Source organism: Pelophylax lessonae, assembly GCF_965119305.1.
Source record: "Pelophylax lessonae genome assembly, chromosome: 1".
Classification (NCBI taxonomy): Eukaryota; Metazoa; Chordata; class Amphibia; order Anura; family Ranidae; genus Pelophylax; species Pelophylax lessonae.
This window is the reverse complement of record NC_138768.1, coordinates 691345512-691373184: the sequence shown is the minus strand read 5'-3', so window position 1 is coordinate 691373184 and position 27673 is coordinate 691345512. Positions and strand designations below refer to the sequence as shown.

General features: G+C 41.2%; 1 protein-coding gene across 1 annotated transcript in view; it reads left to right on the top strand.

The window, feature by feature from the left end:
* Positions 1 to 27673, top strand: part of SPOCK3 (SPARC (osteonectin), cwcv and kazal like domains proteoglycan 3) — a 473026-nt gene that overhangs the window by 79 nt on the left and 445274 nt on the right. The window contains exon 1 of the mRNA XM_082253008.1: positions 1 to 103. This exon is cut by the window's left edge and continues 79 nt beyond it. Within this exon, the coding sequence (XP_082109134.1) occupies positions 1 to 103 (103 nt within the window). The remainder of the gene's footprint in view (positions 104 to 27673) is intronic.

The window sequence follows — 27673 nt, the reverse complement described above, 5'->3', positions numbered from 1 at the left end:
AACTGGCAGGTCAGACAGAGGCAATTTTCTGGATGATAAGCAATGGCTAACCACCATATCCCAGTACGACAAGGATGCCGGACACTGGAATCGATTCCGAGACGTAAGTTCCAATCTGTCTTCTATTACCTTTTAACTTGGATTATCCCACCACCCCAATCCATCCCTTAGTACATAGCTACTACCTATGTCGTGATTAATGGTTGTAACTTTTATATTACCTTGTGCCCTTTCTGCCGCTAGGTGCCTATTTTTATTTTTTTTTTAATAGCATATGGGAAGAAATTATCTTTTCTTAACACAATTAAAAACTTCAGCACTACAGAGGTCACCCAACAAACTCATCCAGCCCTATATTAGTTTTTTTTTTCTGTCTGGGTGCCAGCTGGGCAAAGAAAGCTAATTGGTGCCCTTTGCAGAGGTGTTGATTGATGCCCTGATTGGTGACAACCGAGCGTTTTACCTGGAGCGATCATCGCGTAACGAGCGTTAATAGAGAATGCATTTAGCTGGGAATACATCTGCTGTAGTCCATTGATGAGCTGATGGTTTTATTTCTTCCCCAGCGAGTGGGTATTACAGCATCATTTCTAGGCCTGTTCTGCATGGCTACATTTACAAGGCTTTTTTTTTCTTATTAAATACTTCTTGCCTGGCCTGCTTTACTGAGATGAGGATGCTGGGTGCACAGCGAATGGCTGATGCATGGAGTGATCCGTGCCCGGTAGACGGTGTGTGATGCTGTAGAATGCAGCACATAGGTGTTAGTGGATCATAGAGCTTGCCCGCATGTGAACATCCATTCACTTCCAGAGGGCTGACTTCTCAATCTTCAGCGTGACTTCCAAGGAGAGAGGCCAGAGCTGTGTGGTACCATTTGTGGTGTGGAGGAGGCAGGAAAAATACAGATGTTTCCCACAAGGACCTCAGCGGAGTATATAAACTCTTTTATTTTGGCTGCTGGTAAAAGTAGAGGCGACCAAAGAAATGCATTTACCCTGCATGCCAAGTTTGAAAGACCATTTAGAAAACTCACCGGGGACTATATAAAATTTCCTCTCCTACCGGTTTCTGGGCTACTTTAATGTCAAGCACTGCATTTGAACAAACATCTTTGTGTAATATTTTACTGGACTGTAAAGTACATTGGTAAAAGCATCTGGATACTCTTGTTCTAAAACACGGCTATTGCAGGGAAGAAATAAAGTGTTGTATGTGAAATTTGGCACAAAAAAAAAAAAATCGAAACAAATGGCTTTTTTAGTCCTTAAGGGCCAGTTCACACCACCGGAACACAAACCAGATGCATTCCAGTGCTTTTTTTTATACAGTTCATTCTGCATGCGTTTCTGCTTGTGCATTTTTGATGCGTTCCGGTAAGTTTTTGATGTATTTTACTGCAATCCAGTACAGTTCTGTACATAAAAAAATGCAGCATGACCAATTTATTTTTATTTTTTTCTGGAACAGACTGCACTGGTGTGAACTGTGCCACTGGAATTAATGTGATCAACTTTCCTTGCGTTTTTCATACATACGCACTGCACCGCATTTGGTGTGAACTGGCCCTAAAGTGTTACTTAACTCAGGACCCTGCATTCACTATATCTGGTCTCCCACAGTACACAGAACACAGAAGTGCAATAGTTTTAGTAAATATAAACTGCTAAATACCTTTTCTCATTAGCAGTCTTGTGTCCTCTATCAGTGTCTGGCCGAGCAATGGTTAAAGCTTGTAGGAGGAGTTTTTCTTCTCCTCTGACTGTCCTGTGATGCTGCAGGACCCCTGACCCTCTGTCTGGATAGTGCTGATTGGCCCTGTGCTGATTACATAAAAAAACTCCCTAGCAATACACACTAAACTGAGCATGTGCAGAGTTCCTCCAAGGCTCTGTTTTATCAGGTGATGGTTTGGGGACAGTGGAAGAAGGGGAGGATCAGAGAAGACAGGATTAAACAGCCTTTTCACACAATGCAGAGGATTAACTGCTAAATACCTTTTCTCATTAGCAGTATATAATAGTCTTGTGGCTTCTATTAGTGTCTGGCCGAGCAATTGTTAAAGCTTGTAGGAGGAGTTTTTTTCTCCTCTGACTGTCCTGTGAGGCTGCAGGACCCCTGACCCTGTGTCTGGACAGTGCTGATTGGCCCTGTGCTGATCAGATTTAAAAAAAAAAAATAATTCTCTATAGATACACACTAAACAGAGCATGTGCAGTGTGCCTCCAAGGCTCTGTTTTATCAGGAGATGGTTTGGGGACAGTGGAAGAAGGGGAGGATCAGAGAAGACAGGATCAAATAGCCTTTGTACACAATGCTGAGGATTAACCCCCTAGGGTCCACAGATAGTTTAACAAGCATACTTTGTTGATTTTACTGTTGTGGGTTTAGTAACACTCTAATGATTACATGATTGTGTGGGGCCAGAGCTGGCACTGGATGAAGCTGCAGTTGGTCGAAGCGGGGCTGGGTAGAGTGGTAGGCAGAAGGGGCATGTGTTTTGGGCACTTCAGCAGCAGGGGGTGCAAAAAGAACAAGACCTGCAACCTTTACTGTCAGTATAGTTTGTGGCTCATGTAGAAAGGGGGCACACATTGTCCTTTTCACCTAAAGGGCTTGGCACTGGCACTGGTCACCATGCGCTGGTTACATCATCCATGGCTTCTAGGTTCCTTTGAAGGTTTTCTCACTGAAATGCAATGAATATGGGACCCTAACGGAAGGGTATGCTGTATTCCACAGACAGGAGCATAAATGGGGGGGGGGGGGGGCATTGAAACCACAGCATTAGGAGCCTGTGGATAGCATTGTATCCCTATTCCAAGAATCACCAGGAAACTGGTGGGATCAACAGGTGTTTTAGACAATTTAGGCAGAAGCGTAACTACAGGGGTTGCAGGGGTTGCAATTGCAACTGGGCCCCATGCTCCAGGGGGCCTGTGCGGCTCCCCTGTACACCTGGATAGAAGGGGCGGCGGGGGCAACATGTAAAGAAATCACTGTCCTCCTTTTTCCTCTTGTAGCTGCAGGAGGAAAATGGAGGAGATTGGTTCCTCTGTATGCTGCCCCCGCCTCTCCTCCTATCCAGTTCACTTGTGTTCTGCTGTCTCTGGGCCCCTGTGTGCTCCCCTGGTCCCCCCCCCCCCCGCCCCACTGTGCTCCCTTCCCTCTCCTGCCAGCTGCTGCAGGGGATGTGTCACAATAGAAAATCAGGAAGGGGTTGGTAAATATGTAATTTACCAGCTCCTTCCTTTTTTGAATGGACAGAGTCATAGTCAGTGAAATTGTAAAAACATAAAATAAAATTTAAAAAAATAATACCATTAAAATACCAAAAAATAAAAACTACTGACACCAGTTGGTAAACTTCCAAGATTGTAAAGGTCACACTTGCGCCCGGGCCCTGGCCGTGGGGAGGACCCAAGATGGCAGGAAGGGGCCCACTGCAGAACTTGCGAAAGGGTCCCGCTGCGGGACTGTAATAAAGGGCCCCGCAACCAGAGTAAAGGGCCCCAGGATCAGTGGGAAGAGCCCCAGGCTTGAAGGGAAGGCCAGGGGTCTGGGGAGCACTTCATGGTTTCTTGCACCGAGGCCCTGAAGGTTCTAGTTACGCCTCTGAATTTAGGTAGGGGGAATTGCAAATAACAGTATTTATTATATGTGAGCTACTGAAGCAGTTTTGCTTTCTGGGTTTAGAGACACTTTACCCTTTGACTACCCATTTAACACATATGTGTGGGGGCAAAGAGAGTGGGCATTAATGCTCACATGGCACAAATATAGGCAGGGCCGCTGATAGGGGGGGACCACTGGCCCTCTTGTAGGGGGCCCGAGCACACAGGGAGGAGGATTAGTGATGGACCACAATTGCAGAACTCTTCCTCCAGCAGCAGGAATTCTGTGAGTTATGTTGTATTTGTGTCTGCTAATAATGATTTTATTATATTTCTAATGAAATATAGCTTTAATATTTTCTTGGGGGGGCCCTGTCAGGTAGTCTGTAGGGGGCCCCGCGATTTCTATCAGCAGCCCTGAATATAGGCCCGACGGACAGTCAAAGTTTCTGTGCTGAGAGCTCGCTCACTGTGCACCCCCAGCACTGTGACCGAGGTGTCAATGGTCACGGGATTGGGACGTAAGTCCGGCCCACTGGGCGTATAGACCCACATGGTCGCCAGAGCTGAACGGGAAGGGGTTAACAATATTAATACTGAGTTTATAACCATATTATAAAGATCACTGGTGTGTAGTAACTTCTAGCAATCAATCAGATATCTAGTTTCATCAGTCTGCCCACTTTAAGCTGCTCAAAGCTGATTTCTGATTTGTTGTGGCAGGTTAATATAAATTGTTACTCTTTGTACAGCACTGTTATAAAATACTGAATGTGATATATATATATATATATATATATATATATATATATTTTTTTTTTTTTACATTTTCTCAACCTAGTAAACCATCCATAATATTAAGCCTGCATTTATATCTAGTACATTTTATAAAGCCATTTTCCTAGTGTGTGTTATTTAAGGATAAATTGGACTTTGATTTGGTAGTAAATTGTCATGGATATCTCCTAATAATTTTTATTATCAAAAAAAAAAAAAAACTGGTACAAAAAAAAACAAAAAAAAAAAAACATTTTTTTAAATGTAGCTGTATATTTCTTGCAATTACCATAACCTACCACCAAAGAACAACCCCCCAAAAAATCTCCTCCTCCTGCTGATCGTCATGATACCACATATGCTCATGTTATCTGTTATTTGTGCCGGTTAGTAGGGCCCAGAAACATTTAGCTTTTTTTATCCTATCTAAAACACACTAACAATAACCGACACCGATAAAAAAAAAAAATATATATAAATTTGTTTATTATAATCCTACCTAAAATACACTGACTACGACCTTTGACCCTAACCTTGATTCTAACCTTTGCTCTCCTCTAACATCTCCATGGCCTCCCCGCCAGAGGGGCTATAATCTTAACAATTGGATCGGCACCCCATAGTGATCAGGATTGGCATCCCCAGGAATGGTGACTCCACAAGATATATATAATATCAGTTCCGGCTGGAAGAACTCTACGGTTAATGCAAGTCTGCAGCCCCCTCTTAGGGATATCATTTGGTGCCCCCTTGCTCCTTTATATTACTCCAATAGAATCCCCTGAAGAAGCTGCATAGCGATATGCGTAGCGATTCCTTGGGCATCTTTATTTACCAGAACCCATGCTGGTCCAGGCACAGGAGGTCTACCATTCTGTTTGGTCTTCTGATTCTTCTATTGTTGGCCCACCTATAGGTCCTCTTTGGTTTAGGAGCATGTTGTTGCACTTTTGTGCACACTCATCATCGTGATGGTTTTTATGTTACATTTTTTTTGATCAATAAATTTTGTATGTATTTACACTACTAAAGATTGTACATTTTCTGTGAGATTATGTAGTGGTTGCCTATAAAGTCCCACCATTTTTGGGGGTTAGTGCTTCTTTTCCCCTTCTACTTCTGTTCATTCTAACCTTGGCTCTGACTTAGATCAAACCCTGATCTATCTATTTTTTTTCTTCTTCTTCTTTTTTTTTTTTATACACACTTTTTTTTGTTTGGTTATGCTTTTTTCCTCTAGCAAGGAATAAAATAAATAAAATGTATCTTTTTCTCCATTCAAGAGTAGAAAAAAACAGTGGGACAGACTGTACAGGGACAAATCACTGTGATAGGCAATTAGAGGCTATCACAACCATCAGATGATTTGCTAGTACAAGACCCGGGGCTCTCGAAGAAAGCGCTCCCAGCACAAACACAGATAGGCATATATGCACCCAGTCTGATAAAGGCCCACTTCCATGAGGCCATATATACAGCTTCAAGAAAAAGTATGTGAACCCTTTGGAATGATATGGATTTCTGCACAAATTGGTCATAAAATGTGATCTGATCATCATCTAAGTCACAACAATACAATTTGTCTTACCGTGGACTGATGAACAGCAAGGCTTTTGGAGATACTTTTATAACCCTTTCCAGCTTTATGCAAGTCAACAATTCTTAATCGTAGGTCTTCTGAGAGCTCTTTTGTGCGAGGCATCATTCACATCAGGCAATGCTTCTTCTGAAAAGCAAACCCAGAACTGGTGTGTGTTTTTTATAGGGCAGGGCAGCTGTAACCAACACCTCCAATCTCATCTCATTGATTGGACTCCAGTTGGCTGACATCTCACTCCAATTAGCTCTTGGAGAAGTCATTAGTCTAGGGCAGGGGTCTTCAAACTATGGTCCTCCAGTTGTTCAGGAACTACAATTCCCATCAAGCCTAGTCATGTTTGTGAATGTCAGAGTTTTACAATGCCTCATGGGACGTGTAGTTCCGCAACAGCTGGAGGGCCGTAGTTTGAGGATCCCTGGTCTAGGGGTTCACATACTTTTTCCACCTGCACTGTGAATGTTTACATGGTGTGTTCAATAAAAACATGGCAACATTTCATTCTTTGTGTGTTATTAGTTTAAGCAGACTGTGATTGTCTATTGTTGTGACTTAGATGATGATCAGATCACATTTTATGACCAATTTGTGCAGAAATCCATATCATTCCAAAGGGTTCACATACTTTTTCTTGCAGCTGTATGTGTACAGTCAGCAGGAAGGGGTTAAGTCATGTGAATGCAAGCTCTTGGGTGGGAGGAGAGGAGGATCAGAGCAAAGGGAAACAATAGTTTAGGTGCAAAAACACTTAACAACACTTTTGTCATGTGTTTACAGATTGCGATTGAGTCTATGGGGCCAAAAACAGGTGGCGCAGCTCGTAAAATAGCTCATGTACCTTTTCAAATTTTGAGGGTCTGGCTTTGAGCAACTTAGCACAGAGATGTGAAGAGCTTGTATTGACAAGAATGGTATTCCTATTGCTAAGTGTTGTAGGCTTAGGCACAAAAACAGGTGTGAGCTGGGGGGACTAGGTTAAATTAACAGGACGCAGTTTAGGGAAGCATGCAATCAAATTTGTACTGAAATAAATACACTTGATTACACTACAATGCCCTGAACTGCTGGGAAATTATTGCTAACAATAAAAAAGACAGTTTTGCCTGCATTCTTACAAGATAAACCTTCTTATGCATAAGGAATACAAAAGTAGGCCTTATCTTTTGCTAGTACAGTTGATGGAAACATTGGGAAATTTTTAAGACAAACTGAATTTTGTTTTTATAAAATGAGATTGATGCTAGCAAACAATAATCTGAATTTCCTTCTTTGCCCCGAACCATTTTTGTCGAAAACTAAAGTTGAAGACAATTCAAAAATAAAGTTATTTTGTCTTTTGGAATATGAAAATAGCGTACTAAAGGATGTGAAAACCAATGTCTGCTTTACCTACTGTTAATGCAGGAAGAGCTCTGCCGTAAATCAGTATGAACAGATTGTATATTATTTGCTGATAAAGGATAATAATATATTAGCATGCATTATAAAACAGGCCCGTGTATTGTTTTGGATTGTATTCTTTAAGGCTTTGATGGATAGATTGATTACTTAGGAACTCCTTGGTTTGTTTTATAGCAGAACACATGCATTTTGGTGGAGATAATGTTTAAAGCTTATCTATGGTCAAAATTTTAAATCATATATTAATTTTTGTGTTGGATTTCAATTTGTTCTAGCCTACTCTTAAGCGATCCTGAACAATTCTGGATTTGGTAAACTTACTTTGTGAAGATCCCCACACATTTACTTCCTTGAATTCTGTGACACATAATCACAATGTCCTGTGAGTAGGCACTGCTGTGTCACACATTTCACAGAGCCAGCCTTCTGAACTATAGAGCTCTATAAATGAGCTCCGCTTTATCATTTATTAGTCTTCTATTTATGTCACAACAGCCTAACAAAGCAGTTGGACGCTATCACTTTTGAAGGCCTCCATAACCACTTCTGGACCGGAAGGATTTGGCCCTTTAATGACCAGGGAATTTTTTGCGATTCTGCCCTGCGTTACTTTAACAAACAATTGCGCGGTCGTGCGACGCATTACCTAAAATTGATGTCCTTTTTTTCCTCACAAATAGAGCTTTCTTTTGGTGGTATTTGATCGCCTCTGCGATTTTCTTTTTTTGCGCTATAAGCAAAAAAAGAGTGACAATTCGGAAAAAAAACAATATTTTTCACATTCTGCTATATAACATTGCCAAAAAAAAAATTAAAAAATCAAAATTTTTTAACATTTTAGGCCAATTTGCTTTCTGCTACATATTTTTGGTAAAAAGAGTTGCAGCAATGAGCGTATTTTGATTGGTTTGCACAAAAGTTATCGCGTCTACAAACTACGGGAAAGATTTATGTCATTTTTTTTTTACTAGTAATGGCTGCGATTTGCGATTTTTAGCGGAACTGCAACATTGCGGCAGACAGATCGAACCCCTAACTGACATTTTTGAAATTTTTTGCACTTTTGGGGGGGGACCAGTGACATTACTACAGTAATCGGTGCTACAAATATGCACTGTTACAGTAATAATGACACTGGCAGGGAAGGGGTTAACCTAGTGGGTGATCTGGGTGATCAAGGGGTTAAATGTGAGCCTAGGGGAGTGATTCTAACTCTGGGGGGCGTGGCTTGTGAAATGATCATAGAGACCTGTGTTTCTATATAGAAGGATCACATGCGCTCTGTGATCATTCTAGAGAAAAGAACTGTCAGCTGTGTTTACAACAGCGGCCCATTCCTCTCTCTCAGCGGGGAAGGATCGCAGGTTTCAGGCGGCAATCGGAGCCGTCTGCCCGTGCATCGGAGTCCCCGCTGCAGGCACATGACCGACGTATACCTATGTCGGTTTGCGCAGGAGGGGCTGCCTGCCGCAGTTTAAGTGGTTAATGTAGAACCATAGGTAAAAATTTTTTTTTTTTCGTTTTGGATAGAGCATGGAAGGATTAAAACCCCTGTCAGATTTTTTTTTTCGTAATTTGTGTGCCATTTCAGAGATTTCCTTTCATTTCCTGCCCCATAGCCAAACAGGAAGTGAGAGAAAAATTTTTTGCTTTACGGGCACTGCGTTACTTTAACTGACAGTTGTGCGGTCGTGCGACGCTGTACCCAAATACAATTGATGTCCTTTTTTCACTGACAATTTAAAAAAAATATATATTTTTTACTTTCTGGTATAAAACACACCCAATCAAAACATTTAAAAATATCTAATTTCTTCATTAATTTAGGGCAATATGTATTCTGCTACATGTTTTTGGTAAAAAAAAAAAAAAATCCAAATAAGTGTATATTGATTGGTTTGCGCAAAATTAATAGCGTCTACAAACCATAGGATATTTTTATGGACTTTTTAAAAAAATATTTTTACTAGTATTGGCAGCGATCAGCGAATATTAGTGGGACTGCGACGTTGTGGTGGACAAATCTGACACTAAGTGAAACTTTCTGGGGACCAGTGACACCAATACAATGATGAGTGCTAAAAAAAATGAACTGTCACTGTACTAATGACACTTGCAGGGAAGGGGTTAACATTAGGGGCGATGAAAGAGTTAAATGTATTCCCTGGCATTACTTTCTTACTGTGTGGGGGGTAGTAGCACTGTAGGAAGACAGGGATCCGTGTTCCTGCTTAGCAGAAACACAAGATCTTTGTAGTCCTTACTAGCAGAATGGCGATCTGCCTTGTTTACACAGGCAGACCTCCATTCTGCCTCTCTCCGAATGATTGTTGGGTTCTCGGTGGACATCAGGTCTGCCGGACCTGCTGATTGGCTGTGATTCCTGCTGTGTCCAATCAGAGCGGGAGTGGGTCTCCGCCTGCGCGCATGCGTGCCCCAGACCAAGAAGAAGAAATCACATACAGGTATGTGATTTTGGGCTTAAGGGCCGCAGTTAATGTACATAGGGCGTTTATTAGGGGCACAGACAGCAATAAAAACTGACATGAGTTGTAATCCCTCTGCACTTCATCCAAAACTAAAAAAGAAAACAGATCGCCTGTCTGGTAATAGATAGTGAGATGTGAAAGTAAAAACAATAATACAAATAATTATGATATTGCATCTTCCAATATAACATGGATGTAAAATAAATATAACATTTCTTTGCTGGATCTTTTGTTAATATTAATAAATATTATGGCCATTTGAATGGAGTCTGTTATCAGCAAAAGATTGTTTGGATATGGAGCTGATAACAATTAAGATAAAATAACATAGGAAGCTTTCACACTATCGGACCAATCAGGTCCGCCTGTCCGTTTTTCAGGCGGACCTGATCGGGTCACCCATTCTCCTCTATGGATAGGAGGATGTCAGCGGAGATGTGTCCCCTGACACCCGTCTGTCATCCGATCCGACAAGATCTGCTTAAGGCAGACAGATGGCGATACGTTCACCATCCGTCCAGCGGGTCGGATCGGATGAAAATGGACATGCTGTCCAACATCATCCGATCTCCCCATAGAGGAAAGCGGCACAGTGAGCAGAGATGGACCTGTCATCCGCCTGCTCAACGGGTATCAATGGAGCGATCCCCGCTGAGCTAGCGGAGTATGCAGAGTGGATCATGTAAAAGGGGCCTTAGAATGTCAGTGTTTAGATTAATGTTGCAATGTGATCTAACGTTTACCTTTGGTGCAGCCTTGTTGAGTATTCACTGCAGTATCTAGACACAGATCCATGGCAAGAGCTCCTAACTCTGTGCTGTATTGTCAGTTAGGTCAAAGGTCTGGAAAGGCCACAAAATCCTCAACTTAGGCAGGGAACGCCTTAGGCCCACTTCCCATTGGCGCCCTATGTTCTGTCTCAACAGGGGATCCTAGAATGATTCTCTGCTGTGTCAGATAAGAACAGAAATGGATGCCACACATGTGACATGTGTGCTCTTTCCAAATTTTATTGCATCTTGTAATGGAAAAAAAAATACCCATATAATCCCTATGGATTATAATCTGTAAATGGATGTGTGTTCTCCTATATCTGCCCACATGCAATCAGGTTAGGAATATCAAACAGCAGAGTCTGTTTTCTCCTGGCCACCCATAGAGCAGAGAAGGCTCTGTTCATGTCTGCTTTGCATGAAATGAGTAGACACAGACCTGTCATCCACCCACTCTTCTCCAATCAGCAGAGGATCAGCTCACAAATTCCCTGCTGATTGAATGGAAGGCACCCTTGTGAAAGGGCCCTCAGGATTTCTTTCTTCTATTTTCATCTAGTGATCTAGCCAGTAAGTCTGTTGTTTTTCAAAAGAACAAGCTCTCATGCTGATTGTGTATTTACAAGGATGAGTCAAACCATTTACCACTGACAAGGGTGCTTACAATGATCATCTTTTATTTAAGTATGTAAAACTTTATCCCAAAAGGAAAAAAAATGTTTGCTGTAACTGATTATAAAGTGTAAGCTTGAGTTTAGCTTCAATTTGTTAGTGTGTCTAAATCTGCTAGTCCATCTAACACTCCCCTCCCCCTAGACTGACAGTGCTGCTGTTCAAAGGTGCCTCTGCTTTCCAAAGGCACCCCATCCAGAGTGGGGAACTCTAATAGAGGAGGTGTGTTACTGGTCAGGTTACCAGGTACAAATAGAGGGGAAAAAGCCTAAAGAAAACTAATGCAGCCACCACATCTAATAATTGGTAAGCTGTAATATATTACATTTTTGGTTTTGGCTTTAATACCGCTTTAAGCAAGCAGTAAATTAGCTTTAAGACAACCCCTCACTGACATCTGTAGCTACAGGGACTATGGAGCAATTCATCTTCAAATTTTACAGCAGAAGCACTGATGTTGATCTCTCAGCAGCTGACATATTCTCTCTCCCCTTAGCAGCAAGGCAGCAGACTTTAAACCTTTGAATCTCTAATGTAAATACAGAATGTGCTCTAGACCAGGGGGGCAGAATGATTGATCTGTCTGAATAAACTACAGAGTTTAACAAGGGATCTGTTTAAAAATGACCATGTCGCTATTATAAAAGTCATAAACCCAGCCAAACCTGTAAAAGTAAGGAAACCAACACCTCCAGAAGTGTAGATCTGCTTGAGTCCCCTGCCGTGCTCACCGGTTCCTCCTGCTGATCTCCACCCATTACAGGATACAGTTGTGGTGGGAAGTTCAGCAGGAGACGAGAGCTACGGGGGACCTAGGAGATCTAACATCCGCTTCCCAGCAGAGTTTAGAAGAAAATTGCTACATTAAGGCGTTTTGGTGGCACGGAAATTTGGCAGAAGAATACAACTTTTTTTTTTACCCCTACAATGTTTAGTCCATGCATATGCTTCTAAACATTTTTGGTAGATTTACAAATAATAACTTGTAATGACTTGCAGCTTCTTATAAATGTGTTTTATTTAGACAGATTATAATTAGGAAAAAAAAAAAACTGGCACCAATTACTTTGCTGCTAAAGCCAGGCTCTTCAGTAATGAAGCCTATTTAAAAACCTTGATTTGTATATTCCTCCAAAAACAAAGATGTATTGAAGGAGACAAAGCCGTGGCAGATTATCTGCATAATGATTACTGCTCAGCTTTAACAGCTGAAACTGGAAACGTCATTGGCAACAGCTGGACTATATTTATTGTTAGCAAAAAATAAAGTACAAATATAGCGCGATTTAAGTAGCAGTCATGTTGAAGCATCCAGCAAGTCAATATACAAAAAAAAAAGGCATAGATGTATAGTTATCCAACCACAATTTATCCTCCTGTTCAGAAGACTGATAATTTCTAACTGACACCATTTTACAACCATGTAGTATTATACCAAACTTTGGGTGATTTAGGCTGTAGTCTAGTTAGTAGAGTGTTGCAACTCACACTACCTATAAACTGGAACTTTTAATGGGTATTGCTGCAATAAGAACGGGAAGCAGAGAGGTGTTAGGGACTGAAGGACAGGGGGTCATGATAACACCAATGTAAAGTTATACACTTTGTGTACTTGGTATGAGTGTAACCCACCCATTAATACTGAAGAAACCAGATGGCAATCCGACAGGTGCTGGTGGCCTAAATAGGTGTGACTTTTATCTTAAAAATTAAGTCTGGTGCTAAAAGAACCAAGGTAAAACACCCTCCATGGTGATATGCGATGTTATATTGGGGTCCCTAAAGCAGCTATGTGGAGAACAAGCACCAGGAATGGTGCTAAAAACAAGTAGAGTCCAGAAAACTACTAAAAAGTGCTAAACAGGACCACTGGTGAGGTGCAAATAGCAATTCATGCACTAAAGGGAAAACCAGTAACACCAGAAAAAAAATGATACATTTTTTTAAAACTGGTTTAATTGTCAAACAATATATGGCAGCCATGGTTGACAAATCACTCAACAACCACACTGGTATACAAGAGAAAAGCAAAGACTCAGTGGATGGACATACTCCTATGGGATGCCAGCTATGCCTCAGCTGGGTTGGGTTGTGCTGCGGTGCAGAGATGTATAGTAACTAAGTAGAACTACTTCACTACCGTACTTAAGTACCGAAAGGCGGTATCTGTACTTTCCTGGAGTAGAATTTTTTTCTCCTACTTCCACTTTTACTTCACTAAATTTTTTCAATGATTTCAATACTTCTACTCCAATATTTTTTTTTTTTTTGTGCTGCATAATTACTCGTTACAATTATAAAAATTACCACTGCCAGAACAGTAGATGGCAGGTTTCATGAAGCTCAAAACATGTGTATTATCAGCACATGCGAAAATAAAAGCTACTGTATGTATAAATAAAAGCTGCATTTGAAATAATAAAAAACAATATGATGTTCAAACTTTTGACTTCTTTCTTTAATAACTACATAACACAGTACTTGTACTTTTACTTTCGGTACTTGAGTAGCAATTTTTTCTCAAAACTACTGGTACTTTTACTTTCAGTACTTGAGTAGCAAAATTTTTAAAAAAACTACTTGCAATACTTAAGTACAAAAAATGTTGAATACTTTAGTACTTCTACTCAAGTCACTTTTTGATCAAGCACTTCCACTTCTACTCAAGTCACTTTTTGATCGAGCACTTGTACTTTTACTCAAGTATGGGTTTCGAGTACTTTATACAACTCTGCTGCGGTGTGGTGTGCCTTTGTGCTCTTCAAGGGATGGCAGTGTCAAGATGGAGAGGGAGCCCCAGTGGAAGGTGGAGGACTGCCGTGCCTTGCTGGAAACTCCTGGGGATGTAGGCAGGTGAAGTCTGGATGTCAGCCTAGCTTGGGGAGAAAATCAGAGCCGACAAGCCGCTCTAAAGCAGCAAGGAGCAGCCCGGGTGTGACGTCATGCAATGCAATTTGCATGCATAGAACATTGGTGTTTAGTTTTTTATGGCGGGTATTTTATCTGAAAAAGAAAAAAAAACATCTAGTGCAGATCAGGAGATAAATCCTCTCCTGACAACTGTTTAAGTCCCTAAGCACTAGTTCTACTGCCCTTTGAGTCCCGGAGATGTTCTTAGCTCCTTATGCACAGAACTTCCTGGCCATTATATATTCTTTAAGTTAAATAGGTATGTGTTAGCCTTTCCACTATTAAATATGACTAATGAATGAATAACTGTTACAACAATGTTTGGTGACATTTTTGACACCAGGTACACAAACACAGATTTAAATTTTTCTTGTGCGTGTTGTCCTCCATTTTTCTTTCTGAAGGGATAACCTCTTAGATTTCTTAGACTGAGATGCAAACTGCACTTTACACATGATTACATCCCATACAAATCTGGCTTTGCATTGTTGCCTTTACTTGTAGCCCTTCCTATGGGTAATGTCCTCATTTCCATGATATTCTGCCTCCCTTCTATGATGACTCTTCCTTGCCTCCCTAAATTGGGCCTCAAGGCCTGCACACTATTGCATCATTTATGGCACTTGACACAGATACATCATACATAGTAATAGGGCTGGGCGATTTTGCCTAAAAGAAAAATCTTTGATTTTTAAAAAAAAAGTTTCGATTCAATTTTCAATTTTTTTTTCAATACACTTAAAAAATGACTGCAGACATCAGATATAGTGTCAAAAGTGCAACTTTATTGCTATGATTGTCCTCAAGAGTTAAAATGCGTAGAATCCCAAAACAAAAAGTAAAGGAGGCTCTGGTTACGCGGGGCGGGGGCTGGCTCATATTCCGCTATGGTAACGCACAAGGACTGTGTGGAATGAGGGACGCTGAGCGGGGAGGGAAGGCTCACAGGAGGAGAGCTCACACCTGTGTGGAGGACTGAGGAGAAGCGCTGTACAGGTGTGGCTAGTCTCTGTACCTATCACAGCCCCTGTACAGGTATAACCCCGCCTCCCGTCAGACGCACCGCCCGCTTCCTCTCCCGGCAGCTGACGTCAAATCCAGGCCTAGCGGTGGCCGCTGATTGGCTCGTTCCTCGTAGACTCTGAACAGAGATGGCAGCGGCGGTGGTCCGGTTACTGGGGAGTTTTCGGTGTGTTGTGGCCGGTTCCCGGGCCTGGCTGTGCGGTGTGCAGCGGACTAGAAGCTGGCTGGAGCCCAGGGCGGCCCGCCTGTACAGGTAAGTGTCCCGCATGCAGGCCATGGGGGCCCCTGAGTGACCTCTAGTGTGTACTGTCGGTTATGCGGGGCGGGGGCTGGCTCATATCGCGCTATGGTAACGCACAAGGACAAAGTTTGCAAAATAAAAATCGTTTTACACTACAAAATCGATAAATCGATTAAATCGATTTTTTGCCCAGCCCTACGTAGTAATATTTAAAGTGGTTCTAAAGACTCAAAGTTTTTTTCCCTTAATGCATGCATTAAGGTAAAAAAAACTTGGGTGCAACTACCCCACAGTCCCCCCCCCCCCATACTTACCCCATCTTGATCCAGCGATGCGCATGAGAAGAGTGACTTCCCTTATGCATTCTCTCCTCATTGGCTCCTGCTGTTTTCAATTACAGTCAGTGAGCCATTGAGGAGAGAGTGGCAGGTGTGGCCGAGGCACTCTCTGTGTGTGAATAGACACACAGAGCGTGGCTTGAAGTAAGCCTGCTCAAGTGCCCCCATAGCAGGAGGCTTGCTATTGGGGGCACTCGGCAGGAGGGAGGGGCCAGGACCACCAGTGGGGGACCAAAAAAGAAGAGGATCTGGGCTGCTTTGTGTGAAACCATTTTTGTGTAATTTCTTTTAGAGTCACTTTAAGAAAACAACAGGGGTTGTTGGATGAAGTACTCCTTGACCACCTCTATCATTTCTACCTTAAGATTTTCCACTAAAACTAACTGTGGAACTTTCTGTCATCACCTCTTCTTCATCACATCCATTATTTGAAGGTATCTGAGACTTTCTAGGAAATAGCAATAGTTTGTTCAGCCTAAACACATATAGTAAAATATAACTCCTTGTTATGGCTAACACATTGTCAAGTTCTTTCTTTAGGATTATTCTTTATTTCAGCATCTGGTGTAGAAGTCCTTGTTGTGCCTGAGTGAGTCTGAGACACTGTAGGAAAAGTACTTTGTTTAGTTAGGCCTAAATGGGTTTGGTGTTTATTTACACAGGACATTCTTTTCCAATAAAATGTTAAGCACAAAAACAGAATTGCCATTTCATGCCTGATAATAGAATGTTGGTATAACTGTTAAGTTTTATTTTTTTAAGCCATTTGTAGAGAATTTCATGTTGAGGGAATATGACTGACATGCTGTATTATTGTTTTTTTTTTCATACTGTGAACTGATACATGGAGACTAGCATGGTATAATACAACACTATCAACATTATGTTGGCCAACAGTAGAAAATTAAAAAATCACTATGATTGTTGAAGCAAGTCAGTGATCTCTTTACATGAAAATGGAGGTTTGTTTTGTGAGTTTCTGGAACAAGGTTCTCGAAAAAGTTACAAGGCATGTGATTTTCAAACTCTACTTTTAATACCTATTTTAGCAAACCCTAATTTGAGTTGGCTTTAGGAAATCCAGATTAACGTTTAAACTATCATTTGAAAGCATTCTTTATTTTGCAAATACATTGTTGTCCAAATAATTTTGGTTTAAAATTACCCAATAATTAGAATTTATTTTCCTTTAGTGATGGACAGTTCCTTAAAGTGGTGCTCCAGCCTCCCCCTCCAAAAATTAAAAGTCAGCAGCTACACATACTGTACACATACTGTAGCTGCTGACTTTTAATATTAGGACACTTACCTGTCCTGGAGTCCAGCGATGTCGGCACCACAGGTAATGTTTACATTGGCTGTCGGGTGCTGCCGCCGCCATTGTCGGTAAGGGAACCCAGTAGTTAAGCCTTGCGCTGCACATTCGGATTGGCTCGGCGACGGGGGAAGGAGTCAGTGATGTATTTAGGTTTTGTGCTGCCCTAGGCCTGACTAAACTTGTGCACCCCCTAATTTAAATATGACACACCCCTTCCTGTAAAGGCCACACCCCTTCATGTTTATGACCCACCCTGTCATCTGTAAACCACAGACCATAACCATAGACTATCAGTGCCCATCAGCATAGCTTTATCAGTTCCCATACGTTCAGCCTCATCAGTGCCGCCTCTTTACTGCCCGTCAGTGCAGCATATCAGTGTGGCCTCATCAGTGCCCATTAGTACAGCCTTATGTCATGGGATTAGTAACATTACTCTTTTAAGATATTTGGACTTTGTGTTTGCTGCCACTAATTGTAATTTTAGGATTATTTCACTTATTTGTATAATAAATAGGAAGTCCATAGTCATTATACAAATAATGAAATATTTTTTTGCTGCCCCCCTGCAAAGTGCCGCCCTAGGCCTGGGCCTTGTTGGCCTAGGCCAGGATACAGCACTGGAAGGAGTAGGGGCCAAACTTCCGATGGACGGCGTTGCGACACTGTCTCCCGGAAGTGGGGAAGGGTACCTGTCAAAAAGAGGTACCCTTTCCCCCCTCCCCCTGAAAGGTGCCAAATGTGGCACAGGAGTGGGGGAGGAAGCAAATGAGTGGAAGTTTTGTTCCACTTTTGGGCTTTAAACTTTCCAGAAGTGATCACTTTGTAAATAGCACTGTATCCACTAGAACTATTGACAACGTCAGAACCTACATTTTATCCAGGGGCCTACAGTATCCTAAAAACTTTGACCATTGATGTCCCAACCAGTGGTTACCAGAACTGAAAATGCATATGTGTGAAATGCCTTTAGGGTGTGTTTCTTGTGGTTTTGGTATTCTTGAAAGAGATTCAAACCTTTCATTTCAACAGTCTTCCTGTGAGGTTGTATGTGCAGTTAACATATTTTATGGATGTAATTTAGTTGTAAAAGCCTCCTTTTTGTAGACATCCAGAAGCCCTGAGATTTCCATCTTTAAGGTGTGTCAGCAAACCCAGAAGACTCCCCAGAAGAGTCATTGGTGTTACTCAAGTGACCCTGTATAGTATACATAATTTCTCCATCCTAGGCAGCTACTTAAAGCTTATTTATCCAGGTCAATGCAGGGGTAGAGGACCTTGGCCAGCACAGAAAGTAGTTAAACATTAGCAGAAGAGAGGAGTGATATGATCTACATGGAGGAAGGTGGCTGTGCTAAAAATGTACTAGTCAATTTTTTAATCAGTTTTCAAAGGCACCTAGCAATTAATTATAACTGATTTAAATAAGGCAAAAACAATGCAAGTTATCATCTTCTGTAAAAAACTTGATTTTTACGAGATTTCACCTGCAGTTTTTTAAGTTGATCGGGTCTCCTAAAGCAACTTGATGTTTGATTCAATATTTCTCATATCTGCATGTAAGATTGAAATTCAACTGTTCCATGCACCATAAGGACATGATTAGATATCTCCGTTCTACTCACTTGGAATTTTTTAGTGCAGTTCTACTTTTATATAATAATGAACCCACAAAACACATTCTTGGCCATAGTACCATAGCATAAATATAAATCTTAAATTTTTGATTGAGTGGGGAAGGGTTAGATCATCTGTCAAGTTTTTATTTCTGTCTGTGCCCCCATGGAGAAATTCACCATTCCATTTGTACTTGTGCCCATTAGCACTATGAAAGAACGTAAGGAAAAAAATAATTATTAGCTTTTTCCATGGAATAAGGGATAGGTGGAAATCTTTAAAACCTGTTTTGGGGACAACTGTCTGAGAGGGGAATTCCCCTCATTTTGGGATATGTCCTCTAACTTCCTATTGCGATTCTGGGACAGGACATAAAGGACAATTTTCCAAGTGGTGCTAAGGCAGCAAAAAAATAAATAAACTGACAGCAGTTTTGACCCTTTCCTACTCTATCCAAAAGTAAAAAAATGTTTAGCTATATACAGTATACACTTTTTTAATTATACATATCATATTGTCAGTTTTAATTTATGTCTGTGTCCCCAATAAGGAGATTCACCCTCTCTATTTGTCTTGTTTACCATTATCATTGAAAGTGAAAGGAAAAGAAAATCCCAACTTTTTGGTTGTTCTCTGCAATGTAATAGAGGGGAAATCTTCCAATGTGGACACTAGTTCTGGAGACTTGGGGGTCCCCAAGGAATTCCTTTAATTTGTAGGGATTTCCTCTCACTTCCTGTTTGGTCATGGGACAGGAAGTGAAGGGAATCCCCGCAATGGGACACAGATGGTGAAAACAAAACCTGGCAGGCGTTATAACCCTTCCTTGCTGTATCCAGCATGAAAATGAAAAAATTAATCTGTTTTAATTCCTGCCTACTTTCCAGATTTAGGATGGCTTCTTTTCCTTGCAGTGTTTTATGGACACCCTTGTATGTATGCTCTAAGCCGAAATTAGTGGAGACGCTGTGTGCATCAACTCAAACACACAGTCACGAAGCATACCTCTGCACTGCTCACCCCTGCTCACTGCGCCACTGTTTTCCCTTTTGAACAGTGCATGTGGAATACACAGACTAGGCTTTTCTTTTCCTGGAAGTTCAGGGAAGCAGCGCTGCACAAGCTGGAGCCAGCCGCAGGGGTTTTTAGTAATTTACACTCTGGTGAATGGGGAACAGCTTTCTGTAAAGGCATTCATTAAAAAACTGTTAGCATTTAATGCTACTGTAATCAAAAATGTGTTGTTTGTCTTGTAAGTGATAGGTTTACTTAAGCATATTTGGATTTAAGGACTTTATAGTGCAACGTAGCGCAATAGGAGTAGGGCAGTATTAAAGCAACATTCACAGCTGCAGTAAGTTTTTGTTGCTGTCACAAGGGATTATGTAAATGATTGTTAATGAACATTTGTATATTGACTTTCAGCATACTTATCATGCATATCATTACCTTGTATTCAAATGAGCATTTATCTTCATTACACTGTCCAGATGGTATGTACTCAGCTCCAATCCACTGCAATAAGCAAATTGAAGCCATACTTATTGTCTGATAATCAGAAAGTAGAAAATTAACAAAATCTTGTATATGTGCTTTGTCAATAGAGATCAGTTGTACAGCTAATCCCTGGGATCCCTGAGGGAGGGGGAGGGGGGCATGTATAGAACACAGGGGCAGATTTACAAAATTGTTGGGACTCACAGAACTTTCCGGATTTAATGAAGTGACTCTCCTCAGCACATTTTAAATGTGCAAAACATTTAACACATCCAGGAGAGTAAGAAAAATGGTCCAAAATGCACCCTTTTGCTCTAGGAGCCAGGCCTGTACCTGCCACCTCCTTCTGAGTGCTCATGCACAAACATAATCTTCTTATGGCATCCCTAGCTATTCAAGAACATTGAGGGGAATTTATCAAAACTGGAGTAGACAGAATCAAGAGCAGTTGCCAACCAATCAGCTTCTAGCTTCAGCTTGTTTAGTTAATCTTTGAAAATTAGAAGCTAATTGGCTGTCAGGCAGGAGGGTGTGCTTAGCTGAGAAAACCCCTTCTCCCCTCCTGAAGACTCCTGGGATGTATAACATCATTTGCCTAAGCCTGGAAAGCCAGCACTGATTGGCCCACAGAGAAGGTTAAGGCTGGATACACACTATTCAATGTTCTTTAGATTTTTTTTCCTTTAGATTTACCAAAATCATATAAAAGGCGGTAAAACCTAATCGCTTTCAATTTGTATGCAATCAGACAGGCCCTTGCACTACATAGTTGAAGCTAAATCTAAAAGAAATTGAACAACAAACGTTGTATAGCGTGTATCCAGCTTAAGTAATGTATATCAGTATCTGCAGTTCTGCATAAGTATTTTCATTATTTTGTCTTTGGCATGAACAGTATGTGTTACACACTGAGCTAAAAAAATACCTGTGCATTTAGGATATCATTAACCGCTTGCCGACCGCCATACGACTATTTACTGCGGCGGTCAGCCCCTCGCAGACAAAGCGACGTAGGATTACGTCGCTAGCCTGTGAGGCTCTAGGGAGCGAGCGCGCGCTCCCGCTCGGTCACAGACCCCCCCACTCGTGTGCCCGGTGGACCCAATGTCCACCAGGCACTCGCGACCGTCCGTTACACCGGAGGAAAGGCAGACGGCTAATGTAAACAAAGCCGCCTGTCATTCTTCCCTGTGTAAGAATGAAGATCACACGGTTCTACTATGTAGGACCGTTGATCTCTGTTCTTACACCAGTAGCCACAGCCAATCAAAGTTAGAAACACGCCACTAGGGACACACTTAACCACCCCTCCCTCTCCAATAAAGTTAACTCCTTCACTGCCAGTGTCATTTTTACAGTAACAGTGCATATGTATAGCACTGATTACTGCAGTAATGTCACTGGTAACCCCTAAAGTGTCAAAAATGTCAGTCAAGGGTCCGATCTGTCCGCCGCAATGTCGCAGTCCCGCAAAAAAATTGCAGATCGCCGCCATTACTCGTTAAAAATAAAAACAACAAAAATGACAAAAATCTTTCCCTTAGTTAGTAAACGCAATAACTTTTGCGCAAACCAATCAAAATACGCTTTTTGCGATTTTTCTTACCAAACATAGGTAGCATAAAACAAATTGGCCTAAAATGTTAAAAGATTTAGATTTTTACATTTTCTTTGGGGGGAATTTCATATAAAAAAATTTGAAAAATATTGTTATTTTTGCAAAATTGACGCTCTTTTTTTATTTATCGCGCATGATCAAAAAATCGCACAGGTAATCAAATACCACCAAAAGAAAGCTCTGTTTGTGGCAAAAAAAGGACGTCAAATTCGTTTAGGTACAGCGTCGCACAACCGCGCAATTGTCCGTTAAATTCACGCAGTGCCGAATCGCAAAATAGGCGCTGGTCAGAAAGGGGGTAAAATCTCCCGGGGCTTAAGTGGTTAAGTTTTAATGCCATTTTTTTGGGAAGTTTTTGAACTAAATTTGTAACTGATTGTTTTTCTGGGAGTTTCACATGCATACACTTTCTCTTATACCACAATGACAGAGACAGATCCTTGGCCTATTAGACTAAGAAGTAGGAGAGCATCTTAGAGAGGTTCTTTCCTACTGTGAGGCTAGCTGATTGGGGTGAAATTTTAAAGCAGAAGGAAATGGTGAAGAATAAACCTACTGCAATTGCCTTTTTTTCAGGTTTTTCTATGTGGTCACATGAGAACCATGTATGGGGTGCAATTGGGGCAATATGGGAGCAACATTTTAAAATGTTATCTGCAGCCTGTTGTGGGGAAAGGGGGGGCATGGCTGCAGCTGATCACCTTGTGGGGGGAGGTTGGGCAAAGGGGGGTTTGCAGCTTGTTAACTGCAGGGAGGGGGGTTGCAGCCTTTCTCCTCGGGGGGAAGCAGCTTATCACCTGGAGGGGGGTGTGGTGGTTTTAACCTGTCACCTTGGAGTGGAGCAGCAGCCTGTCACCTCGGGGAGAGGGGTGCAGCCTGGGTCTCACCAGTGCTATTAGATACTGCTGCCTGCTACGTCTTCTTAGTTACCACAGAGAGGGAAGGGAGTAGTGGTGCTTGGTGAAGGGGAGCGGGCATCCTCTGGTGGTTGGAGGGTGATAGTGCAGGTTGTGTCCGCTTGCTCTGCCTGCTGCTAACTCCTGCCGTGTGACCTGGCTCCCAGCAGGCCATGGAATAGCACTGGTCCATGGCCCAGGGGGTTGGGGACCCCTGGTATATGTGAATGGGAGATCCAGGAGGAATGAGAACTGCAATTTGTTTTGTTATAGACATTTCATTTTTCTGAAGCTTTCGGGAGTATCTGGAACATTAGCAGGAAATGCTAAGTATTTATATAAAGCATGTTAAACTTCCATTTTGAACTTATCAAAGTGCAGAGATGTGAAAATTGCATCTCCAAAGATGGTACAGTTTTTTTTTATGGTGCCTTGGGGTTCCCATACAGATTCATATTAAGAATACTTTATTAATCCCAAAGGCAAATTACTAAAATACAATTACATTCAACAGGACAACACAAAAAAATCACAATAACAAGGCATAACAACAGTAAAATTACCAATATCATCAATAGCACATAAAGCTAAATGTAAATGTCTAAACTAAACTGTACTGTAATGAACCGTACCATCCTATTATAATACTACATAGAATAACATCAAGCTGCCAACATGCAAATTACACCACTTTCTCGAACATTACCCCAAAACAATTACACATACAGTAGTTAACCCAATACCAACATAAAAAAAAAAAACTACATAAAAAGCTAAATCCTAAACCAGATTAAATCCTCATATTCAGCATTCACAGAGAAGAATTATATAATGTGATGGCTACAGGCAACAATGATTTCCTGTGTCACTCAGTGGTGCATCGGGTCTGTAACAATCTACCACTGACGGTACTCCTCAAACTGACCAGTGTATTGTGGAGTGGGTGGGATGAGTTGTCCAAGATTAAACGTACCTTAGACAACATTCTCCCCTCTGACCACTTAAGGACTGGTAGGTTTTACCCCCTCAACGACCAGGCCATTTTTTGTGATAGGTTTAACTGACAATTGCGTGGTCGTGCGATGCTATACCCTAATAAAACTGGTGTTCTTTTTTTTTCCACAAATAGAGCTTTCTTTTGGTGGTATTTGATCACTTCTGAGGTTTTATTTTTTTGCGCTATAAACAAAAAAAAAGTGACAATTCTGAAAAAAAAAAAATATATATTTTTTACTTTCTGCTATAAAACATTCCCAATTTAAAAAATTAAAAAAAAACAACTATTTTTTTCATCAATTCAGGCCAATATGTATTCTGCTACATATTTTTGGTAAAACAAAATTCCAATAAGTGTATATTGGTTTCCGCAAAAGTTATCACATCTACAAAAGATTTTTCATTTTTATTTATTTCTTTTTTTACTAGTAATGGTGGCGATCAGCGATTTCTAGCGGGACTGCGACATTGCAGCAGAGGGTTTTGAGACCTAACTGGCACTTTTGAGACTTTTGGGGGGACCAGGGACATTACTACAGTAATCAGTTCTAAACAATATGCACTGTTACTGTACTAATGACAATGGCAGGGAAGGTTAACACCAGGGACGATCAAAGGGTTAAATGTGTGCCTAGGAGATGCTTTCTAACTGTGTGGGGGATTTACTTACTGGATGAACACAGAGATCCATGTTCCTAAAAAGGAGGAACACAGGATCCCTGTGTTCATAACTGACAGAACAGCGGTATGCCGGGTTCACATCGACAGACCGCTGTTCTGTCTCCATGGGGATCGATCGCGGGTGCCCGGCGGATATTGTGTCTGCCGGACCCGCTGATTGGCTCCCCTTATAGCCAATCGGCACGCGCGCGCGTCCCCACTATCTGCTACAGTAAATGACGTACAGGTATGTCATTTCGCGTAACAAATCCAACCTGCCACTGTATAACTACAGCAGCTGGTTGGCGAGTGATTAAAGACTACAAATCCCACCAGACCCCATCCACCAAATTTACCCCCAGGCCAGCTGAACCTCGTCCTCAATATAGATATGGCTATTAGAACTATATCACATAATGTGCAGGGTTTCAACTCACCCAATAAACGTAATAAAGCTTTTCACCAATATAAGCGCCTAAACGCAAAAATAATATTACTACAGGAAACCCATTTTGCGAGTAACAGCCATCCAAAATTTTTCCACAAATCTTACACTCAATCCTTCTATACCACATTTGCCTCCAAAAGCAGAGGAGTTGCAATTTTCATTCATAATTCCCTCTGATTTGAGATTCAAGAAGTTCATAAAGACCCAGAGAGCAGATATATTATCTTAAGAGGGCGCATTTTTGGTAAAGAACTAACGGTGGCTAACCTATATGCCCCCAACGGGTCTAATTTGCAATTTTTTCTGGACTTCTTTCTAGAACTAGAGAAGTATCACTCCTCCCACATCATTCTGGGAGGAGATTTTAACATGGTTTCACACCCAACTATGGATAGGAGTAATCCCTCCTCAACATCTAAGGCATTCCCTAAAACCCTAGTTCGCAAATTGAAAAATTTACAGTTAGTAGACACTTGGAGATGCCTAAATGTAGGTTCTAGAGAATACACGTTCTACTCAAATCCCCACAATTCATCGGCACGAATAGACTATATTTACACCTCGCAAGTGATATTAGCCAATTCGGTCTCTGCTGAGATATTTCCATGTGTGTGGTCAGACCACCACATGGTTATATACGATACGAAAAATATTGGGCTATCTCCCACACCATTTTCATGGCGATTGAATGATTCCATTTTAACAAATACCCATGACACTCAAGAATTATCTGAAAATTTAGCGGAGTTCTTTAGGCTGAATCCTATAGAAGATACTACGTTTCAGAATAAGTGGGTCACACACAAGGCCTTCATTAGGGGCAAACTCATTGCTAAGGCAGTTAAAAAAAACAAAGAACGCACCAAAATAATTTTAGATCTCACCAGAGATCTTCAAAACTTATATAAAAATTTTTAACGCCCTGCAGGAACCAAGTGTCAAATTAAAAATAGACCAAAAGCGTATAGAACTAAACACTATCCTCTCTGAAAATGTGGATAAATCTCTTAGATACATGAGAGCTACATTTCTTCTATACAGGAACTCCTCTTCCACAATGCTAGCCAGAAAACTTAATCAATCAGTAAAACCTCCACATGTTTACAAGTTGAACACAACATCTGGTATGACGACCTCACATCCAAAGGAAGTGCTGGGAATATTTGAAAAATTCTATTCAAACCTCCTTTCCCCTCCCCATGCAGCAGCCTCTCCGGACTAACAAAGATGGCTAGATAATATCCCACTTCCATCCCTGTCCCCTGAGGATATAGAAACACTAAATGCGCCGGTCACAGATGAAGAAGTAGCTCAAACTATAAAATCCCTGCGTAACTCCTCAGCACCGGGGCCAGACGGATTTACGGCCCTATATTATAAGACCTTCACACAAATTATATCTCCCAAACTTTCACAACTATTTAATCTTATTCTTAAGGGTGAATCCTTCCCTGAAGAAATGTCTCTAGCGAATATGGTACTACTACCCAAGCCCAACAAAGATCTCTCCAGCCCCCAAAATTTCAGGCCAATCTCAATTATAAACAATAATCTCAAGATATTTAGTAAAATTCTAGCGAATAGACTCTCAGCTTTAATCCCCAAACTTATATCTACTTCCCAATCAGGTTTCATCCCAACCCGTCAAATCACTGATAACATCCGCCTAGTGAGTAATATTATACAGGATGCAAACCTCTTTAAAAAACATCTGTTACTGCTGGGGCTCGACATCCACAAGGCCTTCGATAGTGTCTCTTGGGAGTATCTTAAATGCATTCTCCCCAGGTTTGGCCTTGTGGATGAGTTCCTAAACGGCTTTAATGCACTATACAAATACCCCAAAACTAGAATCAGACTGACGGGATGCAACTCATCTTTCTTCCCGTTAGGTAGAGGAACTAGGCAGGGATGCCCTTTGTCCCCTCTATTATTAGCTCTAGCTATTGAGCCTCTCTCAATAGCGATCAAAAATCACGATGGTATAGAGGCATACAGAAAAGGCATGGAAACATATAAACTGAGCCTATATGCTGACGACGCTCTACTTTTTCTTTGAGACCCATTAAACTCAATACCAAACTTATTAACAAGCTTAGAAAGGTTCACAGAGGTATCAGGGCTGAGTATCAACATGTCCAAGTCGATGGCTTTGCCAATTCATTTTTCAACACTAGACACCTTAACTTTGAAATCTAAATTTCCCTTTGTATGGGCTACTGATCCCATATCTTGGCATTCACCTATGCAAAGATTTCAAATCCCTCTTCCAGCATAACTTCCCACCATTAGTATCTAAAATACGAAATATGCTTCATATATGGTCCACATATAGTCTATCTTTCTTAGGAGAAATTACGGCCATTAAAATGACCATTCTACCTAAACTAGTTTACCTTTTCCGTGCTATACCAATACATATCACGAAAGCTTATCTATCCAAAATCCAGTCACTCATCAACAAATTTGTGTGGGGTAATAAGAAACCCAGATACGCTGCAAATATATTATACCACCATCAACAGTCAGGAGGCCTAGGCTTACCCCAGATATGGATATATTATATGTGGTGCAGACTGACTCAATTGGGGTGCTGGCATGACCTTTCCTCTCAGACTCCATGGGTAAAGTTTGAAAAACATTCAGTTGCACCATTTAATTTAGCTGGATTACTATTTACATTACATTTCCCAATGTCTTAAAAACCCATTGGGAAAAGGCCATATCTCCACTATGTATAACACCCTAAATTTGCGTGATTTAGAAACTAAACTTAAATATATGACAG